This window comes from Nestor notabilis, unplaced genomic scaffold (assembly GCF_000696875.1).
Source record: "Nestor notabilis isolate BGI_N333 unplaced genomic scaffold, ASM69687v1 scaffold11595, whole genome shotgun sequence".
In the NCBI taxonomy this organism is placed as follows: domain Eukaryota; kingdom Metazoa; phylum Chordata; class Aves; order Psittaciformes; family Psittacidae; genus Nestor; species Nestor notabilis.
In genome coordinates this window covers 7,638-29,113 of record NW_009927906.1, presented here as the reverse complement: position 1 = coordinate 29,113, position 21,476 = coordinate 7,638, and the positions used below count along the sequence as shown (strand labels likewise).

Here is a 21,476-nt window from a genome sequence, read left to right as displayed (position 1 = left end):
CAGCCCTGCCTCTGGCATCAGACCTTCTGCAAGTCTGGAAGTTCGCTCTGCAACGAGTGGAAAACAATCACTAAAGGGTGGGAGAGGAAAAAAAAGCAACGAAATTTGCCAATTTTCAGGTTTTTTCTTCCTTTAAGGGTGCATCACCTCGGTGCTCCTCCTCCACTCCAGCTCCAGGGTAGTTCCAAACTCACCAGCTGCACAGCTGATGGCTCAAACTCCTGCACCTGAAGCATCAGTGGTACAAAGAAACACTTGATTTATAACTTGAGTTTTAGAGATGAGGACCAATAGTAAACCTCATTTCCAAAGGTTAAATCTCACCCTGAAGGAGCTGCAAGGTGGAAACTACACGTGAGTGTCTCACCAGCAGTTTGAGACAGCAGAGCCTGAGGCTCCAGGCAAAACCCAGTGGATTAGGAAAGGTAATGAACACCTACAGAGCTGGGAGGTATCAGGTGTAAGAACTCTAGAGGAAGATGATTAAAGTCCTCCTCAGGGCAAGCATAAGCTTCTGGATGCCCAAAAGTCCTTATTTGTCCCCAGTTTGCTGGTGTTAAGGGGAAGAATCTTTGAAGGGATTAACAAAGCAAAGCTGCCCAGCAAAGCGCAGTCACGTTCCCACAGCAAACACACGCTCCTGCGCTCGCTTCTGATGCGTGGGGTCGGATGTTGGGAAGCGCTGAGCATTCCGGCCTCCCACTGATCTCAGCTGGAACTGCAGCAGCTCTGCCTCAGGAACCAGGCCAAAGGCACCCCGCTGACAGGTCAACCCACAACCAGACCTGTGAGCAGCTTGGCCTAGAACTGCACCCAAAGCAACACTTATATGGGCTTTCCCTCTGCCCCCCCCCCCTCCGCCTTTAGTGTTATAATAGAACAGAAATAGCCTAAAGAGCTCCAACAGATGGAGGAGGACTTTTGATTAAAAAATAAATTCTGACTCATAATTTGTAATAATAAAAAGAGGACATGACTATGAGCAGCACGGGCATGAACAAGGGGAGACAAGGGTGGTTCCAATAACAGCAGCAAAAGCTGAACTGATTTACTTGCTTGTTTCTAATATTTGTCAGGCAAATTCTGTTTGCTTTTGCTGTAGGTGGTGTTTTCCTCCATCAGCACATCAGTGGACTCACGGAATTTTCCTGTGATAGATTCCTTGGAAAAATCCTGCTAGGTGATTGATACTTCCAAAGAACACTTTGAAATTGTACTTGTTAGGAAGTTAAAATGGTGGGAACACTTCTCACCTAAACAGCAGAAGTCATTTGGTTTTCCTCCTTCAACCCTTTCTAAGTAGAAATTGCAAGTAAGACTATGGAATACCATCAAAATTGTACAGCTATTGGTGCAGTTGGATTTCCAACTGACGATGGGTTAACTCCAAGTATTCAGGCCCAATCTGTATATTTTAAAGGGGAAAATAGAGCAACTAACATCCTTGACTTCTCCCCAACCCTGTGTATTAAAGGAACTGAAAGGCAGAAGTGGCTGAAAAAAGGTGTAATTTTTGGGGTAGGACACTTCATCAAACACCTTAAATGACAGGACTCTAATTTTAGAAGCAGATCTTCCCGAGCTTCCTTTATGACAGCTATTCTGGCCTGATAATCACATCACTGGTGGCTAAACCTCTTGAACAAGGACAGAAGTTGAAACACACAATATAATTAAAACCTACATTATGGCTGATGTAATATCCCAGAACCTATTACTGTTCTTGGGCAGGAGGAAAGAATCTAATTAAACCTTCATTTAATATTAAAATACAAACTATCAACATTGGACAGTAATTCAGCAACAGGCCAACTAGCAAATATGTATTTTTGTCACCAAGAAAAATACATGTATGTTCACAAATACAGCTTGGATTTGATTTGGGAATGGAGGCGACCAGAACCCTGGCATGGCACAAAACCCAGCCTGCTGCATTAGAACAGTAACTCAGGATGAATAGTTACAGTCCCGGAGCGGCGGCTGGAGTCGAGATGGGATGGCTCCCGTGGATCCCGGTACTCGCAGTAGCAAAACACTACTCACTGCAACTGTTGGGAGACATCAAGTAATTGAGAGCAATATTTTCCTAATGCAGCCAGCAGCAGCCAAACCAGCAGAACACACACTTCACTCTGCAGCCAGCTAACCATAGCAAAAGTATTGCTCACAGTTTTGTCACAATGAGAGAGACCTGTGTTATAGGGTTGAAATTAAAAGGATTTACAACATAACAGTTCTCTTACACAGGTAATTCAGGTTGCTTTTTGTATTAAAGATCAAAATTTCCTATTGGTTAATATTTACATCATACCATAAATACTTATAAAATGGGGAGGAAAACGAAGTGCAAACCAGTAACACTCATTTTCTGAAAACAAGCTGCCTTTTAAGTTTCATATTCTTCTTATAAATTGAATATCACTATTTAAAAATAATTAATATTTCTAAAAATATTACAATACAGGATAAACATTGATTTTTCTCAAGTGTAACAAAAATATGTTCAAAATATAGGTGGCTCCAAGTACAAAATATTGCTGTTGGTAAAGGGTAACATGGTTGTAAAACTACTATTGAGGGTTTAGAAAAATACAAAACCATTTGCATTTACTGAGTGCATAATTACATATTAGTGCAAGGGGCGGGGGGGGGGAAGCATATTTGCATTCAAAGACAGAGTTGTCAAAGATTTGCAGAGGTATGTAAAACATGGAATCTTTTCAGAGTCATGCGTATTGACCCCAAATCTCTATTAATCCTTTCCAAGCGATCTTCCAGAGCTTCCTAAAGGAAACAGTTAAAGAAAGAGGTGGGGAAAAAGGCATTTAATAACAAACCAAAGTGCAATGATTATTCTAACATGAAGAAACTACTATTATTTCTGTATTCAACTGGTATCTTTCACTAGCATTCTGCTAGCACCCACAAACTAGAGGCAGACCTCCAAACCCTTTATTATTTTTTATGTATGCTTGTGTATTTGTGGGTCATTGGCTTTCTTCAAAACTGTTTTAAAACTTCATTTTGAAACTGGTTTTGTTTTTATCCTTCCACTTGACTTTTGAAATTCCATGAGAGAAACTTGACAAGAATTAGGACAGGTTGATAATGAGGGAGACACATTTAGGCAACAGTGACCGCCGCAGTGAGGGGCAGCACTGTTTCATAGCTACTGCCTTAATGTATTGCCTTCATGTGCCTCAGTGTTACAGCAAGAACAGACTATTCTTGTAGTAATTGGGAAAATGCATCCCATGTACAAAACTCAGAAGATATCAGCAGTCTTATACAAAACATACACTATGTACTATTTATATATGTACACACACACATACTTCTTCCTTATACGCCATATTCAGGAACACTTCTCAGTGGTATGGAAAAGTTCCCGCAGTAATTGAGCTTACTATATAGTGGAACTTCCATCTACACTCTATATTCTTAAATTGTGGAAGAGCAATTTAAGAGAACAGCCAGACAGAGAAGCTTTTTCACCTGATTTAATCTTGCTTGCAAGGTCATTCTTCCACCAGAACAAGGTATTCGACTCAATGCAGCCTCAATCTAGTAAGAGAAAATACTTCAGCTGTAAATTATAGTTTCAAGAGCCAGTATAAGCCTTCCTAACTCATCTGACAAAGAAGTGAGGTGTATAGGTTACAGGGACACATCCAGTCTTGGTCTTAAACACAAGTATGTTACCGTAACCCTGTGCTGTACCAAACTGATACAGAAGTTAACATAAGCACACTCTCCCAAGGGTCACTTTGAAATGTTCAGGGCCATGTTGGATGGGGCTTGGAGCAACCTGGTCTAGTGGAAGGTGTCCCTGCCCATGGCAGTGAGATTGGAATTAGATGATCTTTAAGGCCCCTTCCAATCCAAACCATTCTAGGATCCTATGAAGGGAACACTCTTACTTGGCATAATAACCTTATTTAAAAGGCTGATTTAAATCATTGGCCATTAAGGAAGAAAGTAAATTCACTCCAACCCTTCCATTCACATGTGCCTATGTAAAAGTTAGGGACAGAAAAGGACTGGAGTATGGGAAATAGACCAGGGAAATGATAATGGCTCAGCCCCAGGGTAACACTAGAAACTGTGCATGAATTTCAGCCATGCATTGCAGGGGTGCACGGCTACACCCCTCACCTCTCATACAACAATTATGTTCCATGACAATTTTAAAATACAAATAATCTTTGCCTGTTGCTTTTCTTGAGTCAGCTCATCAAAAAGCTTCTCTGTTTCAGCCAGAGTCTTAATCCTTGCTGTGTATTTGAAGTCCCCCTCACAAGTCGGTAGCACTGGCTCGTATTTCTGTGCTACGCTCCTCTCGTCCCAGGCCGTCGCTTTCTTCATTCCGGTATTGATGGATTCAGCACAAGAGCTGTGTCTGACACCCGAGTGCTGCCTTTCTGTCAACAAAATAGGGGTCTTTTTATTCATTTTGTAATTGTCTGTGAAATTATTACACATAAGAGAGAAATAAGCTAATGACAAGAAAAGCAGAGTGACCTTGGAGGTACATAAACTGAGGACAGTGACTAGCAAAGCCTCGTTAGCTTGCCTTAGGCAAACTTCCCAGAAGAATGGAAAGCATTTGTATGGATGATCTTTCAAGTGATCTTTATAACACAGCACATTTTTTGGCTAGCAAATAGATTATTGTGCTGTGCTAATTAGGAATGACTTTTACTATTACAACATTTCTAAATATCACTAAGTATCATAGTTGTCATGAAAACACTCATCTAAATAAATGCATTAACAAAAACAAAAGCAGAACATTGCAACAAGATTTACAAAAGTGAGAAAAGATTTGGTTTAATCAATCATTTAAAACATCTGAAACAACTGCTTTTATTGTATTTACTCTTTGCTATCTGTAATGTGATGTTTAGCAACAGAATTTTATTAGTATCACTGAGTACATACATCTTTACACAGATCCTACTAAGATATGCATTGTGTAATCGAGTTAAGCATAGGAAAACCTGCTGCCCTTTCTCAATTTAATTATTGCTGTTGTTCCATTGTGTTTGTGCACACACACACACGTATCCATAAAAATAAAATATGAATGGTATTTCTCTGTCTACAGACTAAGACAAGATTTAGAGGGGTTTTAGAACTTGGACTTGATAAAAGTGTCAGCTTTCTATTTAAGCAGCTATTACCAATAGAGAAGGTTCCCCCCCACTTTGGTAGATTACCTTCTGTATCATCTAGTGAGAGGAATTGGAGCCTTTTTCTTGGGTTATTGTGCTGTAAAGTAGATGTAGGACCAGTTTCCAGGTCATCTAGAAGCACATCAAACCTACAGAGCAGGAAGCACAAAACAATCACTAGCTAGGAATCATGTAGCAAGCAACACTATTTTCTACTTTTTCACCTTTTGGTTAAATAAACAATTTTTTCAATAAAACCAATTTCTATCCCACAGCATTTCAAGTCTTCTGCTTACTGCTCAAAGTGCCACGGCCCAATATTTGCACACAGCAAAATACCCAATTTGTGTGACTTTCTTCCAGAGGCAGGCCAAGCTCCAAGTGTTTCTTGACAGTTTTAAAGTTAAACTTAGCTTTATATTCAGATAGCTTCACTTGACTCATTTTCTAGGACTTTTAATGAACAAGGAAGAGCAGTATTAAGCCTGCATAAACAAAGTGCTGCCACAGTAATGGTCGGAACACAACCGTATTCACAAGCATCGTACCTTGTCACTGTGTTTTCATTTTTGCTAAGCAAATGGCTAAATCCAGGAGAGAGGTTTTCTTTTGGAGATCGCTTTGGGCTGTATGTCACAGACACTGGTGCCAACATTATCTCTCTTCTTGCTGCAAAAGACAGAGTATGTTTAACTACCCAGAACTTCTCCCAGTGCAGCATGTCCTACTCATGTGATCAGATGCTTACATCTTAAATGAATGCTTTCCAGAGCTGTCTACATGTTTATTTAAATTAGATGAAAAGTGCATCACAACATAGAAAAATTAAACTTAGAGCTCTCATGTTTTCTACAATTACAGCCAAGCTGTTTCTTTCCAGACTCTCAGAGTCATGCAGAAGTTCTATCTTTATTTTCCTTTCTTCTAGAGCAGCTTTTCATTATTTGATTCTATTTCCTGAGTACCACAAACCAAACTTCAGAAAAGCACTGACTTGGAATATTTGATTTCCTGTTTGGAGGAGGAAGGGACGATGACCTCTGGCCAGAAGGGGAGCTGTACCGTTTCGGCCTGTGCTGGTCTTTCCCTTTCTCTGGGGATCGGTTGGCAACTAAAGAAGTTTCAACAAACCCAACAGTTTGACGTCGATTCGATGTTTCTAATTAAACAGGGAAAAAGAAGTATTATGTTAATCAATCTTTTTCAATACAAGAACCAAGAAATATTCTGCTGTATTTAGCTCAGACCGTATAAAAACTGCACTTAGTCTTCCCGACATCAACGTGTTTTGCTCGAGTCTTATTCCCTACTCATTGTACTCAGGAAAGATGGATTAATTTATGAAAAAGGGATGCTTTGCATGTGTGGGGAAACAATGCTAAATAGCACTGATTTAATAGAGACAGTGGAAAGCAGGACAAAAGCATCTTTTGGAAAGAGGGTTGGAGTCCCTGCCTGAACCAAGAATATAAGCATTTAAGACAAACTCAGTGTTTTCTAATTACAAGACTTCCTAAACCAAGGTAGTTAGAACAGCTTGGTGCAGTCCTACAGTACATATGCCAGCTTTCTTAGTAACATTGCAATACAACACCATGAGAACAAAACTATAATGGATGTACAGCCAGCCAGAGCATTGCTAGGACTCCATTAACTGTTTATAAATACTGAGATATTCTTAGAAAAAGGACATTAGCTACTCTCCAGCTGAGACTTAACAGCAACCTTTGCATTCCCTCTATTTTAAACAAGCCACTTAGCTGCATGATACTGAATTTTCTTAGGAAAACTCCAGAAGTTTGTATGCTAAAACGGTTTTTATCCCACCACTTAAGCCTGATGGCCTTTAATGCCAAGAATAACAAAACCAAAACATGCAAACAAAGAAAAGCCAGTGAAGACAAGTTCAGGAATATGAAAATATAGTAAAAGTTACTAGCTGATGCATCTTCTTTTTCTGTCTGTGTACCCCAATCTTTAAATGCTTTTCCTTCTTCAAGTTCTTTAAAGGCTTTTATAATTGGCGCTTCTGACATCTCAATTTCTTTCTTTTCTGATGTGGTTGTTGAAGAATCTTCTTGTGAGGAGTCTTTCTCAGGAGGAGAATGGTGCCTTAAAGAACATGAGGCAGTGGAAGAAAAAAAAAAACTGATCAAGTATTTTACTTTATTCCATATATCCAAACACTGACTGAATAAACAAAAACCTGGAGAAATTTAGGTTGAGATTTACAGTCATCAGACCAAGAACTTTAAGGGTGCTTTTTAATTTCAGCCAAGGACTTCAGAAGATTGTGCTACAGCCAATGCAGGAACCTAAAGTGTAATGGTGTGAGTTAAATTCGGTGACTTGATATGTTCTTAGAGCTAAGTATGTCCTGACACAGGCTTTAAAACTTCTAAGAAAGAAAGAAAACTACTAAATTACACCCTAAATTGCACCCGAAGTTTCACACTTGTGGAAAGCTGCAGCCAACTGCTACAGCTCACATCCACTACAAAGAGCACGCTGCGCCCAAACTCAGAGTGGAGTTGGACACAAACACGCGAAGACAGCAGCATAAGATGCAGTTGAAGCTTCTGATGTTTCAAGGAAGGTATTGAAAGCTGCTCCTGTTTCATACCAGGTTGGTGAAGGAAGGTGATCTCATTTTTAAGGAATTGTAGAGCATCTACACCATGAAGATTTTTTTAAGAGTTCTATTTAACAAGTACAAAAATCTCAAAATATAAATCTAGTCAATTCTGGATTTCTAAAAGTGTTGGATACTGAAGGAAACCAACTCACCTGGAAGGAATGTAGGTTTCTTCCAGTCTGTTATCTTTGGAGCTTTCCTGGACTTCCAAAGGCTGGCCAGTGAAGATTGAATACTCTGCTCCTGGTATCAACCACTTCCGCCTGCTGACATCAGGAGTTGCCAACTTGCTGTGGGAACAGGAACACTTCAGAATTAGGAAAGACTTTGGAGTGTTTTTCTTCCCTCCCCCCCCCCCGAAATTGGTCCCTGTAATATATTAATAATAAATTACTTGCATCTTCATAATAATCAAAAATCAGGTTCTCCCCCCAAATACTATTGTTCAATATATACAAATGGACACCCACAGACATATTACATTATCTCTCTGGGCTTCACAGGATCAGTGCTGAACTGGGAGACACCAAAGCAGCCATAACTAAGTAATAAAAAGGGGGACAAAACTCTTCAGGTCTTTAAAGCACTAAAAAACCCCAAACAACCACCAAATGCACATACACACCCCACAGGACACAAGTCAACTTTCATTTTCTTACCATAAATGCACAATTCAAACTAGAGCATGCATTTTAATTCCACTCAAATTCTAACTAATTCTAACTTCCGCTCTCTCAGGATACTGCACAAACTGTACGTAGAGACACAGAAAGTAGTCATCAGCCCTTCAAATCAGTGACAAACGCACAAAGAAAACCTCCAGTGTCCAACTGAACTATTTGATTTTATTCCCAAGATCTTTGTTGAGCATGGGAATCCCTATTCAGCTGAGCAACTGAGACCTATCAAACACTCATCTGGGAAGACAGGAGACAGCCTGCCAATATATTATCCAAAGTATGTGGCTTTAATACTTGGCATGTGAAGCCTCTGGATTATGTCACGTGTTTAATCCAGTCTGGCCTACAGACTGACTTGATCTTGACCCATCTTTAGCCAAAACACATTAAAAAGTAGTCTAAACCACATGATCTGCTTTCACATTGGAATATGCACTTACTTGGCACAAGAGGTTCTTAAACGACTTTCAGTAACGTGGCGAAGTTTCAGCATGTTTTCGTGTTCTACCTGCTTGAGCTGAGCTTCAAGTTTTGAAATTGTCCTAATGTGGAAGTAGCAAAGATGAATTAGAAGATTATTTAAATGACATAAAAGATACATCATATTTCTTGGAGTCTGCTCATTTTTAATCAGATAGCCTAGGTGAAGCAGAAGAAGAAGAGCAACTACTACATTTCTATCTATCTATCTAAATATACCTATAAATATGTATTGGAATTCTAAGGCAGGTAACCTAGCTAGAAAGACAGGACCAGGAGATGCTGCTGTAAATGAAAACATCCACCTCAGAGGGGCTGGGGAAAATAAAACCAGAACATTTTTCCTCCTTGAAATGCACTTATACAAAAGGCTCCCTGACTGGATTTATTAAGTGGCTCCTGTGTGTCACCCAGGTAACTCCAGCAATCTGCTGCTCAGGCTCTTCACATGATTTTCATCTCCTCCACATACAGCAGTCCACATCTTCACTGAGCTATCCCTTGGCAATGCAATACAGTCTTAGGCATTTCCCTCTTGGAGAACAGAAATTCAGGGTTTTGGAGCAGGATATATAATTCTCCTTTTCCACTAACATTTCCCTGGTCTGAAGTGGTCCCTAAGTAGCAGCAGTGAGAATCAGGCAGGGAAAAAAAATAGAAGTGCCAACAGAAATACTTCAACTGTCCTTCATTTCCTCAACAGTCCCAATAAAAATTGAAGGCAGAGTGGTTTTGGCTTCCCCCTATTCCTTTCTTAAACCCTTCCTATTCGTTCTTTCTACTCTTCTGCTTGAAAAAAAACAGGTGATCTGATCAGCAAAGGACAGGACAGTGACATCTCCCAACTATCACGTTTGCCGTTTCCTGGGTTTGGGTGAAGACTCTGCACAGGTTAATGCTTGTCAGCAAGGACATTTGGAATGAATTTTGAGGTGAAACTTATAGCCACATTTCTAGAAGAATTATCAAAACGCACACATTTAAAAGAGAAATAGAAAGTCTTCCTGACAGTCTGTGTTTCAGCTGCCCATATGAAAAGATGGAAGCAAATACTCACAAAAGAAACTCAAAAGGAAATGAACGACGTGAAACATCACCTCGTTCTACAGTGTCTGCCCCATAGCCCCCCCAGATCCTTTCCTCTCCCAACTGTCTAGACTTCCCTGAGCAAGTTTGCTCTTGAACACCCTTGATAAGGAGTGACTGAAAACTAAAAGACATGTTTGTAACAGTAAACCCCATGATGATCACATACAACTTGCTCAGGGGCTCCCCAGAAAGTATAAAACTCAACGGATTTCTGTTCTCCCAACCAAAAAATAGATCCATGTAGCATGAGGGACATCCACAGGAGATATTATTCCTGCTCTATACATGCAACATCTTTCTGTCCTTTATTAATGCATAGGAGCCATAATCTTAGAACAGCAAGCTCCTGTCAGCATCCTCACTCCTGAAAACCAGAACAGAGACTGCTCAGCTGAAGATGAGGTTCCTGAGAGGACAACTGTAGCAGTAAAGGCTTGAGCAGCAGCCTGGCTGGGCTACCTGAGTGGCAACCATCAGAAAGGAAGCAAATCATTACATCCCATGGGAATACACTGTGATCGAGGAAGCAGAAAACAAATGTATCCTAAAATAAGAAGATACTGACAGTACGTATGAAGTAACATAAACCAACATGAAACGATTCATAAGATGTAATTAAACTTGCAAGATCTACAGCCTTCACAACCTAGGAGTAAATATTTAGGCCACTGCCTGTATTTCATACTGTTAAAACAGTAAGAAGACAGCTTCACATTTACCTTTTCAAATCAGATATCTGCGTGTTTGCATCAAGCAATTTGTTTTCAGTTGTATTTAATGTATCCTGCAAGTACACAAAGAATAAAGTAAAAGGCTTAGAAACTACAAAGTGCATTAAAAGAACAAAACCCGAGTAACTACATCAGTCTTGAAAACAATACACTAAATACACCTTCCTATGTGAAAGGGAGGCCCATTCAATTTGTTGGCTTTGACTTGCAGTATTTTTTGCTGTATATGAGTGAAAACCAATACATTCCAAACTTCCTCGTTTTCCTTGCAGGCCTCTGAAGATGTAGCAAGAAGCTATCAGGTAAAATAAATATGGATCTTTCCATTTGATCTGTTTCAAAGTACCTAGGTTAATCCTATGGCACATTATCACACATTTCACATGCCTGGGTTTTTAATTAACTAGCGAGTACTTACCTTTACTCTTTCATGTTCTTTTCCAAGAGACTCATATTCTCCTAAAAGCTAAAACAAAACAAAGAACACACAAATCCACACTGAGACCATTTACAATTAACAGTTTTGTTGACTGCTGTCATCTAAACTGCTTGTCTACCACACACAGAAGCACTACAGGGGATAGAGAAGGTACTTCAATAGTATTTGTTAAGTTCTAGCATCTTCTAACTGGAACAAAAAGTTACAGACAGAACAAGAAAGACTGAACTACTTAGACAATATACTTCTAATTCTCATATTATTTATCTCTAAAGAAGCTGAAGGAACTGATTGAACTGGTAAAATTACTCACTAACTTGAAAGCTGACTTTTTATTTTGCAATCTTAGTTGTAAAAAAAGAGTTAAAGCATGAAGCAGCTTTTCCAGCTAACACACATTTGCCAATCCATTTAAACATTCCATAAAGCTATTACCAAAGAAGCAGAGGAACAACTCCATTGATTCAGTCTAAGATCACACCCAGTAAGTAGTTTTAGCAAGTTGTGGTGATTTACAAGAAATTCAGTCCATCCCTTTCCAGCTAACACACATTTGCCAATCCATTCAAACATTCCATAAAGCTATTACCGAAGAAGCAGAGGAACAACTCCTTTCATTCAGTCTAAGATCACACCCAGTAAGTAGTTTTAGCAAGTTGTGGTGATTTACAAGAAATTCAGTCCATCCCCACTAAGCTTAAGATCACACCCAGTAAGTAGTTTTAGCAAGCTGTGGTGATTTACGAGAAATTCAGTCCATCCTCACTAAGCTTAAGAGAGGGGAAAATAACTTCCTGTAATAGCTCTAAAAATAAAACCAACTAATAGCATGTAGAGTAATAAAATACCTGAGAGACTACAAAGTGTTATCAAGTATACACTTGTTACCTTAGATATCTTTAGGTCCATAGTATCACCTAACACCTAGCCTACTAAATAGCCAGCTGACTAATTTCTCTTCTCCTAGTTGTGCATTAAGACTTCACAATGGTAAACTTCGAGTAGTTTTCCAAAGCAGGCAGGACTTGCAGTGTTCCTGACACTGTGAGACTGCGACCACCACTGCCCCTTTTCTTACTTACATTGTGAAACATTCTGTTTTCCTCCTTTAGCCTTGTGTTTTTATTATCAGATAACTTGTAAGCCTTCTCAAATGCTTCCTCCAGATCTTGAAGCCTCGATTTCAGCCGGCTGATGGTGTTATCCTTCTCCTTATTGTTTGTGCGCATTTCTTCCACACGTTCTTGCAAACCTTTGGAATTATTACTGACTGTGTAGAAGCGGTCTCGCCAGTCTGCCTGCAGGAAAACACACATCCATGGTCATGCTCCCTAGAGGATTTGTTTTCATTTCAGTGCAAAGCATAATCTAAAATCATCTAAATAGAAAACAAGGGTACATCTGTACACTGGAACAGGCTGCCCAGGGCAGTGGTGGAATCACCACCTCTGGAAGTGTTCAAAAACACATAGATGAAGCCCTCAGTGATATGCTTTAGTGGTGGTCTTGGCAGTCCTGGGGTAACGGTTGGTCTTGATGATCTTAAAGGTCTTTTCCAACCTGGTTGATTCTATGAACTAAACAAGATTTTTGCTCATTTCTGTGATGTAGAAAGAATGAAGACTAAAAACTCAAAAGATGTATTTATTTTATAGGAATCAAAATATCTAGAGGTTAGGCCTCTAATCCCAGCTGATTGTCTTGCTTCCCAACATAGAAAAATGTCTAAAAGAAGTGGAATGATTTAGTCTCTCCAGGTGTCTAACTTTCATGACAAAGGTACTGTTCTTTGACTAGTAAATGCAGCTATGAAGTCACAAGCAAACTGGTCTGACCTAGTCAGAACAACTGTATAAATATCCTTAGAGTATTTCTGCCCCAGTGCAGATGAGATGTGTTTTTATCACAGCTCTAATAAAATCAGAGAGAGTAATTAAAATAAATATATTAAAAAAAACCCCAAAACATCTAAAGAGAGACATCATGAACACATCACAATATTTCACTGCTAAACTTTGATCCCTGCTAACCTGGAAAAGTTGTTCATAAGCAAAAGTGATGACGATTCAAGTCTAAGAAACTCAGCTAGGAAAGTCACTGGTGGGACAGATTGGCTCATTCATGTATTAAGGAGAGAGGTTGAAAATAAAAAGAGAAAGACATGGAAACACAGATCAGCTTAGTAATGAACAAGTGCATTCTCTTACCCTCCTAGTTAAAAGGCAACTTGATTTAAGAACACATACTTACCACCTGCCTTTCTAGCATAGCATTCTTATTTTCAAGGTCTTTTATGCGAGCACTTGCTTCATTCAGAGCTGCGTCTAGTTGGTCACACCTATTTAGAACATACAGATTACAAAAAATCTCTTGAAACTTTAAAATAAATCTAAATTTTACAGCCTTCTTTCCTTCCTCAAGTATCCCCATGAATTTTGTTGCCCAGAGTGTGACCTTCTCCCATAGTCTGTGGCCCCTGCAGTGAGCACACAGCATCTCTGCTCCTGGTGGACAAGCAGCAACCTGGGAACATGTGCAGAGCCTCCACATGGCTCAGAGCCTAAGAGCTGCAGACCAAAAGGAGCTGAAATGCACCAGAGCAGAGCTGCACTTCAGCTAGCTGCTGATGCTGTGTGATAATTAATAGCTGCAATCATACCGCAAGCTACTTTAACTCAATAAATGACTGCTCAGAAGTCACTTCTAGTAGTTAGTGCACACTACTGCTGGAAGGGAAGTACAAAAGAGTCCCAGCTACCCAGATACTGCTTCAATTATTCTCAAGGGCATTGATTTTGTAAGTATTTTAGCTGTCTAAATTTGCAATATTTATTTTGACTAGCAATAATGATATAAAACTTTTCCATATAGCAAACATTCAAGCTATATCTAATGGAATATATGAGGCACACAGACTGCAGTAGGAATATCCGGGCAAAGAGCACTGACTAGCAAATTGGCTTTATAAACCTACCAATGAATTCAAGACTCTGGTTTTAACATGAAAGATAAAGAAGGATGATGTTCACCAGCATGACAGGCGAGAACTATTTTACAACACAGATAGTTCCATTACAAATTGCTTAGGACAACCTCTGCCTGACAGCCTTTCTCGAGCAAAACTTACACTGGCTTCAGCAAAAATCAGGTCAAACAAGGCCTCTGGTCCAAACAGCACGCTTGCTGCCTAACAATGATATTAAACTGATCTTAAACACAAGATTTATATTTAATAGGAAAATATCAGTATCATAGAGGTACATAATCTTCAGAATTGAAGGATGATGAACGTTTCAAGATAATTCTGAACAAGCACACTAGGTTCTGAAGTGGAAGGAATCCCACATCACAGAGGAAGAGGGTAAACAAGGACCAACAGTACCTGTCAGCAAGGTTTTGATTGATTTTCTTCAAGTCTTCGGATGAAGCAGTTTTATGGCTTGCCTCTAGCTGCTGTTTTAAGCTGTGTATCTCAGCGTCATAGTAAGCTCGTAGGTCAGCTATGTGCCGCGCATGTTTTTCTCTCAAGTTCTGCCTAATCCTAGTTTCAAAATTAAGAACAAAAGAAGTTTCCAGCTATCCACATGACCATGCACCGTTATATTCATTTGCACATGATGAACTCAGCATATAGATCTCTCTTATGGAACTTCGTTGCATTCAAATTAAAGCAAAGAAAGCTTCATCACCTCAGGCAGTGGCATCAGACACCCAAAGCTTGCACAGAAGTCTTCCCATTAATACTATTATATACAAATGCAATAGAAAGCTTTACTCTCTCTTCTCTCCTTTGCTATGCACTAGAAACTGTATGTAAAATTGTAACAGGAAAGCTCAAAACACTGAACTATCTCGAACCATGACCCTGACATAAGCCCTCACACGTGGAATATGCCACATCTGCTTGTCCATGTGCAAACCACGAGAGCTTCCACAGTGAATGGGGGATATTTATGTTTCTCAAGTACAGTAATTCTGTGCTTCTCCCACCATTTGCCTCCATACAGGAAAATATAACCCCCACAGAACTTGGAAATGCTCTGCCTGAATTAACTCCCTCAAACAGCCTATGAGGGAAGTATGGATTTTTATTTTAAAGGTATAAAAAGAAATAACCAAATATAACAAAGAAAATTGGTTTGCCTTCCGGTTAAGGCTTTGACATCCAAGGAAGACAGAACACAAATACTGTGCCTTAGGATTAAATAGCATGGTCTAAAGATTAAGTAGAACATCTAAAGAAAGACAACTGTAAGAAGTACAGAAGTACTTCAGAGGAGAAAGAAGAAGGAGAAAAAAGGAGAACAGCAGCAATGTGCAGCTATGTTCTAAGCAAAGAGCACTCATATTTTGTTCATTTCACAAGTATTGTCAAGGTTCACTTCTTTCATGAAAGTACCAACTCTACACCTTTCAAAAAGAAAACCAACATTACTTACTTTGACATTATCACAGGATCTTCAACAGATGGCACTGAAAGGCTGTATTCTGGCAAACTGCTGTCAGCACACTGAGCAACAGAAGATGGAGTGAGAGTCCGTGTTTCTTCCTCCTCAGCGTTGACTAAGTTATCATTAGTAGCATCTGTATATGCCACTGGCAAGGGAGAGCTGGTCTTGTTTTCATTCTGGAATGGGTGATTTCTCCAGAGGTCCAAACATACAGCTCTGCTGCTGGTAGGATGTTTTGGAGAATCATTTAACTGAGATGAATTACTTGTCTGTGAAAAAGAGTCTGTGTCACAATGACTTGAAAACCCGGGCTCTGCCATAGAGTCTGGAGAAAAAGCAGTCTCTTCAGGAATATTGATGAAGCAGGGTCCTGGGTTCTGCTGCCCTGGTTTCATGTGCAGGGTTGGGTCCAATGTCAAGATCTAGGAAAGAAGTTATAATGCTAAAAAGCCCTGTGATTTAACTTTTGTCCTTGTAAAGGGAGGTTATCTGAAGACATCAGCAATCCATACAGTGTATTGCAGGAATTACACTGAATAACCACAACCATTTCCTACAGTTACTACAATAATTTGGCATGACAAGCAAGATGAAGGGACATATAATAGCATAGATGATACACATTCTCAATGTTTGCAACTTGAGTTTCTAAGTTTCCAGTAAGAATAAAAGTCATATCTAACATCTGTAACTATCTAAGAATGCCGTGACTTTTCACTTATGTAAATAGAAGGACTTTGATATCTGCCTGCAGGTTGAAACAATAAACTTTGTATAGTTATTAAAAATCATTTCATGGATTATATAAACAAAATAGTCACACAGAAGCATCATTACTGGATTTTGTACAAGACAGAAAGCTGTATAAAGAAACAGATATGATAAAGAACAATTACACAACCTCTGCCTCTTCTGTTTCACGGGTGGAATGAACTTGTCCTGTGGGAAGCAGTAAGAAAACCCTGTTCCTGCGACTGCAGTTCCACCTGCATTTCATCAGCTGCAGCCTCGGCGTAAGCAGATTCATCCCTGCACCATCCTCAAGGTTGTGCAGCAAAGATGCTTGTTTACCCAGGGTGTTTTTGGAGGTTCTTGTCAGCTGGATCCCTTCCCAATCTGGCTCATCACGGCTGCACAAATTGCTGTTCCAGCATAAAACTGGAGGTGGCAGCAGGAGCCAATTAATGTGAAACCAGCCTGTAACTTACCCTATCTTCAAACTGAGACGTGAAGTAAAGAAATCAGTGTTACCTCTGGTGGGTGACTTGACTGGGAAGAAGGCATAAAATTCTGGTCTGGCAGCTGCTTGTTTTCCCTTTGTCTTTTATGATAAATATCCTTCAATGATGACACCTTCATTTCATCAGCAGAAGACAACTTCAACAGGCAAAATCGTGACATTACTTTTCCTGAACACAATCCTCCATCCCCAAGACAGATAAGCAAGTTCTGGGGTGGGTTTAGCTAATAAAGCAGTTCAGAACAGGAGAAGGCTTTATTCAGCACACCCAGTTTAAAAAAGGGTCTTCAATGAGGCACATACACCTTTAATGCACTAGTCAGTCTCTTTTCAACTCCTACACACACAATTTCTTTCAAGTGACAAAAGAAGGTCAGTCAATTGCTAGTGATGTTAGTGGGGTTAAAAGAACAATGAAGAAACAGAACACGAGAGACTGAGTTAACAGAAGAGTTCTCACAGGGAAGTTGGCTTCTGGAGGGCTGATTCTTTCCATTGTAGGAAAAAAAGGCAAAGACAACAAGCAAGTATCAAGCCAAGCTTTAAAACATGAAGTTTACCTGCTCTGGTGATGCTTTTGTGGAGAAAACATCAGCGAACTCACTTCTGAAGTTCTCTGGTAAAGGGTGATACATGTCCTTCTCATCTAATTTCCAGTATGAAAGTCCTGGTAAGAAGAAACATTGAAAGAACATAAATAATAATTACAAATTTCAAGCTCATGGCTATAAAACACGAATCCCAAAATCCATTAGTAAAATGTTACTGTGTCAGCTTGCAAAAATGCTGTATTAATTATTTGCATCTGTTACTTAAGGATCTCACTAAAGCATGTTACCAGAAGTTAGAAAAATCCCAATGCAAAGCACAAGCAACATGAGCAGCACCCACATCACACAGCATCAGTAACCACAGCTACCAGTCAGTGAAAACATACAGATTTACTCTTTGGTGTTCAAGGGACAAATCCTCATTTACCATAAAACTTGTGTATTTCTATTGATTCCAGGATAGCACTTAAAACTTTTATTACCCAAGGAATAATCCCAGGCAACCACTTGATACTGCAAACTCTTCAGTTTGCTACTCAACAGCACTCTGTGGCATGCAAAGAGAGACTACCAGGACTAAGAGGGATGGCACACGAGGAACAGATAGTCTCAACCCTGCTTCAATTTCTTGTATGTGTCCCTCTCTCAATGGGTTGTGCAGAAGCAATAAATACAGAGTTTGCAGGGCTGCATCTCTGTGCCCCTCTTTGTTACTCAAATGAATCCACCCTGTTACAATCAAAATATGTGAATTAGGTGTTTGCTTTCACAAAAAAAACAACCAAAACAAAACAAAAACCCACAACCCCCCAAAAAATACAACTCCCAAAAAAACCCACAAAGAACCAGCAACCACCTCAAAACAACCGAAGTGAACCCATACTAAAACACAAGAAAGCAACCTCCCCCCATTAAAGAATCAGCACATTACACACTGCATTATCCCATTCTTGTTTATCCACACAATTCCTGAATCACACGCTTGGCTTACAGGAATTCTGCCTCTATCACCAGGCACTCCTGTGACTATTAGACCAATGATGCTAATATTTGAAAGATCATTTGATACCCCACCATGATTTTAACAGTAATTACATTATGAAAGAGTTTTAAAGGCAAAGCTCAGCTCTGAAACACTGAGGAATTTGAAGAGACTAATTGCTGCCCACCCTACATCTGCCAGCAGTGACACAGGAGCTACCATCAGTTTGAAAGGCAGGAGGAAGAGAAGCAGGATTATACTATATCAAAGCTTAATAGCCTGTCAGTGCTCCACCCCTCCTCACCTCCCCGAAGTTATTTGAGATGCATTCTAGGAAGAGTTTTAAAAAGCAAGAATTCAAAAGAAAAGGAAATTAAAGTACAAGACGTTAACTATACCTGAAGCTTCAGACACTAAGGAATTTGGACTTTCATTCGGTTGATTGAGGTAAAAAGTGTAAGGTGGCAAAGCAGCATCAGAAAGGTTTGTCTAAAATCACAAAGGAGGAACAATTTATATGGAAAATCACAAAGCAAGGGGAAAAAAAAAGTCAAGGGTGTAATTTTTTCAAGCTGCATGGAAATGTTATTAGTCTTTTTAGGCAAAGAGATTAAATTTCATTATACACCATGATCCAAACCTATGCCATTTATATTCAGAGGAACCACAGTCAAAAGGGGATCTAAGCTAAGCCACACAACTAAAACACACTGATGTTTTCTATTGCCTGTTGCTTGTGGAGCATTTCTGAGATTACCTGGTACAAAAATACACATTTTGGACAGTCACCTAAACTTCCTTGCTCCGGTTGCAACTTTACAGAGTGGCAATTTACCAATAAACTGTTACTCTTTCCTCATCCTAAGATTGGAATCTCCTCTTCTTTAATCAATTGTCATTGATACAACACAGTGATACAAAAGCAACCAAGAAAGGGCAGCTAGCTTCAAAATAGCCATCTCACATTGCTCTTGTCTACCATAGTTACTCTTTCCTCATCCTAAGATTGGAATCTCCTCTTCTTTAATCAATTGTCATTGATACAACACAGTGTATCAAAACAGCCATCTCACATTGCTCTTTTCTACCATACTTGGGGCTTTTTGTTCCCCTACAGCAGCTTAACAGCCATGCTCCTTGGCAAATTTATACAGCTCATACAACTGAGGACTAAACCAGGACAGAAACCATTGAATTAACAAAAGTCAGTAAGCAAAAAAAGAACTGGAACTAAAGCTTTTCAAGTTTTTGCATGAAGCACCATCTCACCTCAAGGCTATTTTGTCCCTCTTAATGTTTTATTTAGGTATTCTCTTTTGCCTAAGGAGGAAGAAAGGAAAGTGAAGGAATAGCACAACTGAATTCTTACAAAGGAACAGAAAGATAAAGGTTTTCTGGGTTTCTGTCACTAATTTCCTTAGGCATCCTCCTGTAGCAGAGAGAGAAAAGAAACAGTCCACAGCAAATAAATTTGACTCCTGGTTTGAAATATCTCCCTTAGAGGAACATCTTGTTTCCACTGACAATGAAAGACAACTAAAGAGAGCAAGCTCAAACAGCTACTCTTACCCTTTCTGAGTCACCCTCAAAGTGACCACAGGAGAGAAAACAGACCTGCCTTTAATCAAGTGATTCATATTTGCTAGTTCTCCTATTCTCTTGTAAGTAGAGCCATTAACAGAGCTCTAAGAATTCTTTCCTTAAAATTAGCACAAGAAGAGAGGTTTGTGACAATTAATATACTGGAAGTAATGCTAAAACTTCACAGTTACATGTATGACGATTACTCATACAATCATCTTGCATAACATCCTTTTGGATCAGAAATACATGTGCTTAAGCTTCCCTCCCCAAAATAATCAGGTTTGTGGACATACATAATTATTAACTCAAGACTACGGGGGAGCAGAACCCAAATTCTGCTCAAAAAAGGCATTTTGAACTGCTTCAGCAGCCACAGCAATAGGTGTTACTATGAACAGTTCTAAAGTGGTGGCATTACCAACTTGAAATCCAAATCATAGAGCACAATAAATGACCACAACCTGAAGCTTCAATTGAGAATATTATTTCTATGAGGAAAGAACAACTGCTACCCTAGGTAAGTGAAGACAAAAATTAAGCAAGGAGTAAAATAAACTAAAATTTGTAAGGATACAATGATCTAAAAAGTAAACTCTGTCCACATGAAATTTAAACATATGAATGGTAACGTCATACTAAAATGCTTCAAGCAAGTATGAAAGTCTGTGCTGAATCAGAAACCACTGTAACACTAAAAAAATACCAGTAACAAGAATAAAATAAGAAAAACATAACAAAATAAGAAGAGACTTACATTCTGATGGGGTAATTTCTTTGCTTGCTCATTTTCTTGCATAGAGTTCACACACACTTCATCTGCATTCATTCTTTTTGGTTGGTTTTGTTTCAACTTTTGTGCCCATGATGTTAAAGATCTACTAGAAGAAACAAAGACACATATGTATATATGTCCTTTTCAGTGGAGACATGATCCTTACAGGAAATTTCTTCTTCAAGGTGCAATAGAGACACTAAACCTCCACAGCCTTCATGCAATTCTGAGAAACAACATGAAGACACGATGCTGAAATGGTTTAGGGTTGATGGTTTGGGGTTTTTTAAGGTAAAAAACCAACCCAAAACACAAAGAAATCACTGAAAGGTGCTAATGAAACACACCGACCATTAAAATAGCTTTACTTTTAAGAAAAAATTCTAACAGAGAGCTCCAGACAACTGTTTTTTGGTCTGTTCAAGCAGATACCAGCCACAGCCACAAACTTAAGCTGGAAAGTAAATGCAGTGTCTTTTCTTACTGTGTAGATAATATATTTATCTATCAAGCAGCGTTGTAGTATTTTTTACAACCAAGATGTTCCATTCAATTCTAACATGTTTCCAGTTACCAACAGCTACTTACAGACTGGGGACTGCCTACAACAAATTAAAGCATTTGGAAAGTTTACCACTCACCTGGGTTTTTTTCCACACTGAGTTTCA

The 21,476-nt window shown here is 39.3% G+C and overlaps 1 protein-coding gene across 1 annotated transcript in view; it reads right to left on the bottom strand.

Moving 5' to 3' along the window:
* Window positions 1-2,577: 2,577 nt before the first annotated feature.
* Window positions 2,578-21,476, bottom strand: part of MPHOSPH9 (M-phase phosphoprotein 9) — a 19,140-nt gene continuing 241 nt past the window's right edge. The window contains 20 exon segments of the mRNA XM_010014275.1: window positions 2,578-2,784; window positions 3,496-3,564; window positions 4,210-4,421; window positions 5,220-5,323; window positions 5,723-5,843; window positions 6,169-6,333; window positions 7,111-7,286; window positions 7,962-8,099; window positions 8,930-9,031; window positions 10,778-10,842; window positions 11,208-11,255; window positions 12,311-12,526; window positions 13,479-13,566; window positions 14,611-14,769; window positions 15,668-16,101; window positions 16,931-17,056; window positions 17,480-17,586; window positions 18,851-18,941; window positions 20,791-20,914; window positions 21,450-21,476. The exon segment at window positions 21,450-21,476 is cut by the window's right edge and continues 29 nt beyond it. Coding sequence (XP_010012577.1) covers window positions 2,683-2,784; window positions 3,496-3,564; window positions 4,210-4,421; window positions 5,220-5,323; window positions 5,723-5,843; window positions 6,169-6,333; window positions 7,111-7,286; window positions 7,962-8,099; window positions 8,930-9,031; window positions 10,778-10,842; window positions 11,208-11,255; window positions 12,311-12,526; window positions 13,479-13,566; window positions 14,611-14,769; window positions 15,668-16,101; window positions 16,931-17,056; window positions 17,480-17,586; window positions 18,851-18,941; window positions 20,791-20,914; window positions 21,450-21,476 — 2,674 coding nt within the window. The 3' untranslated portion in view covers window positions 2,578-2,682.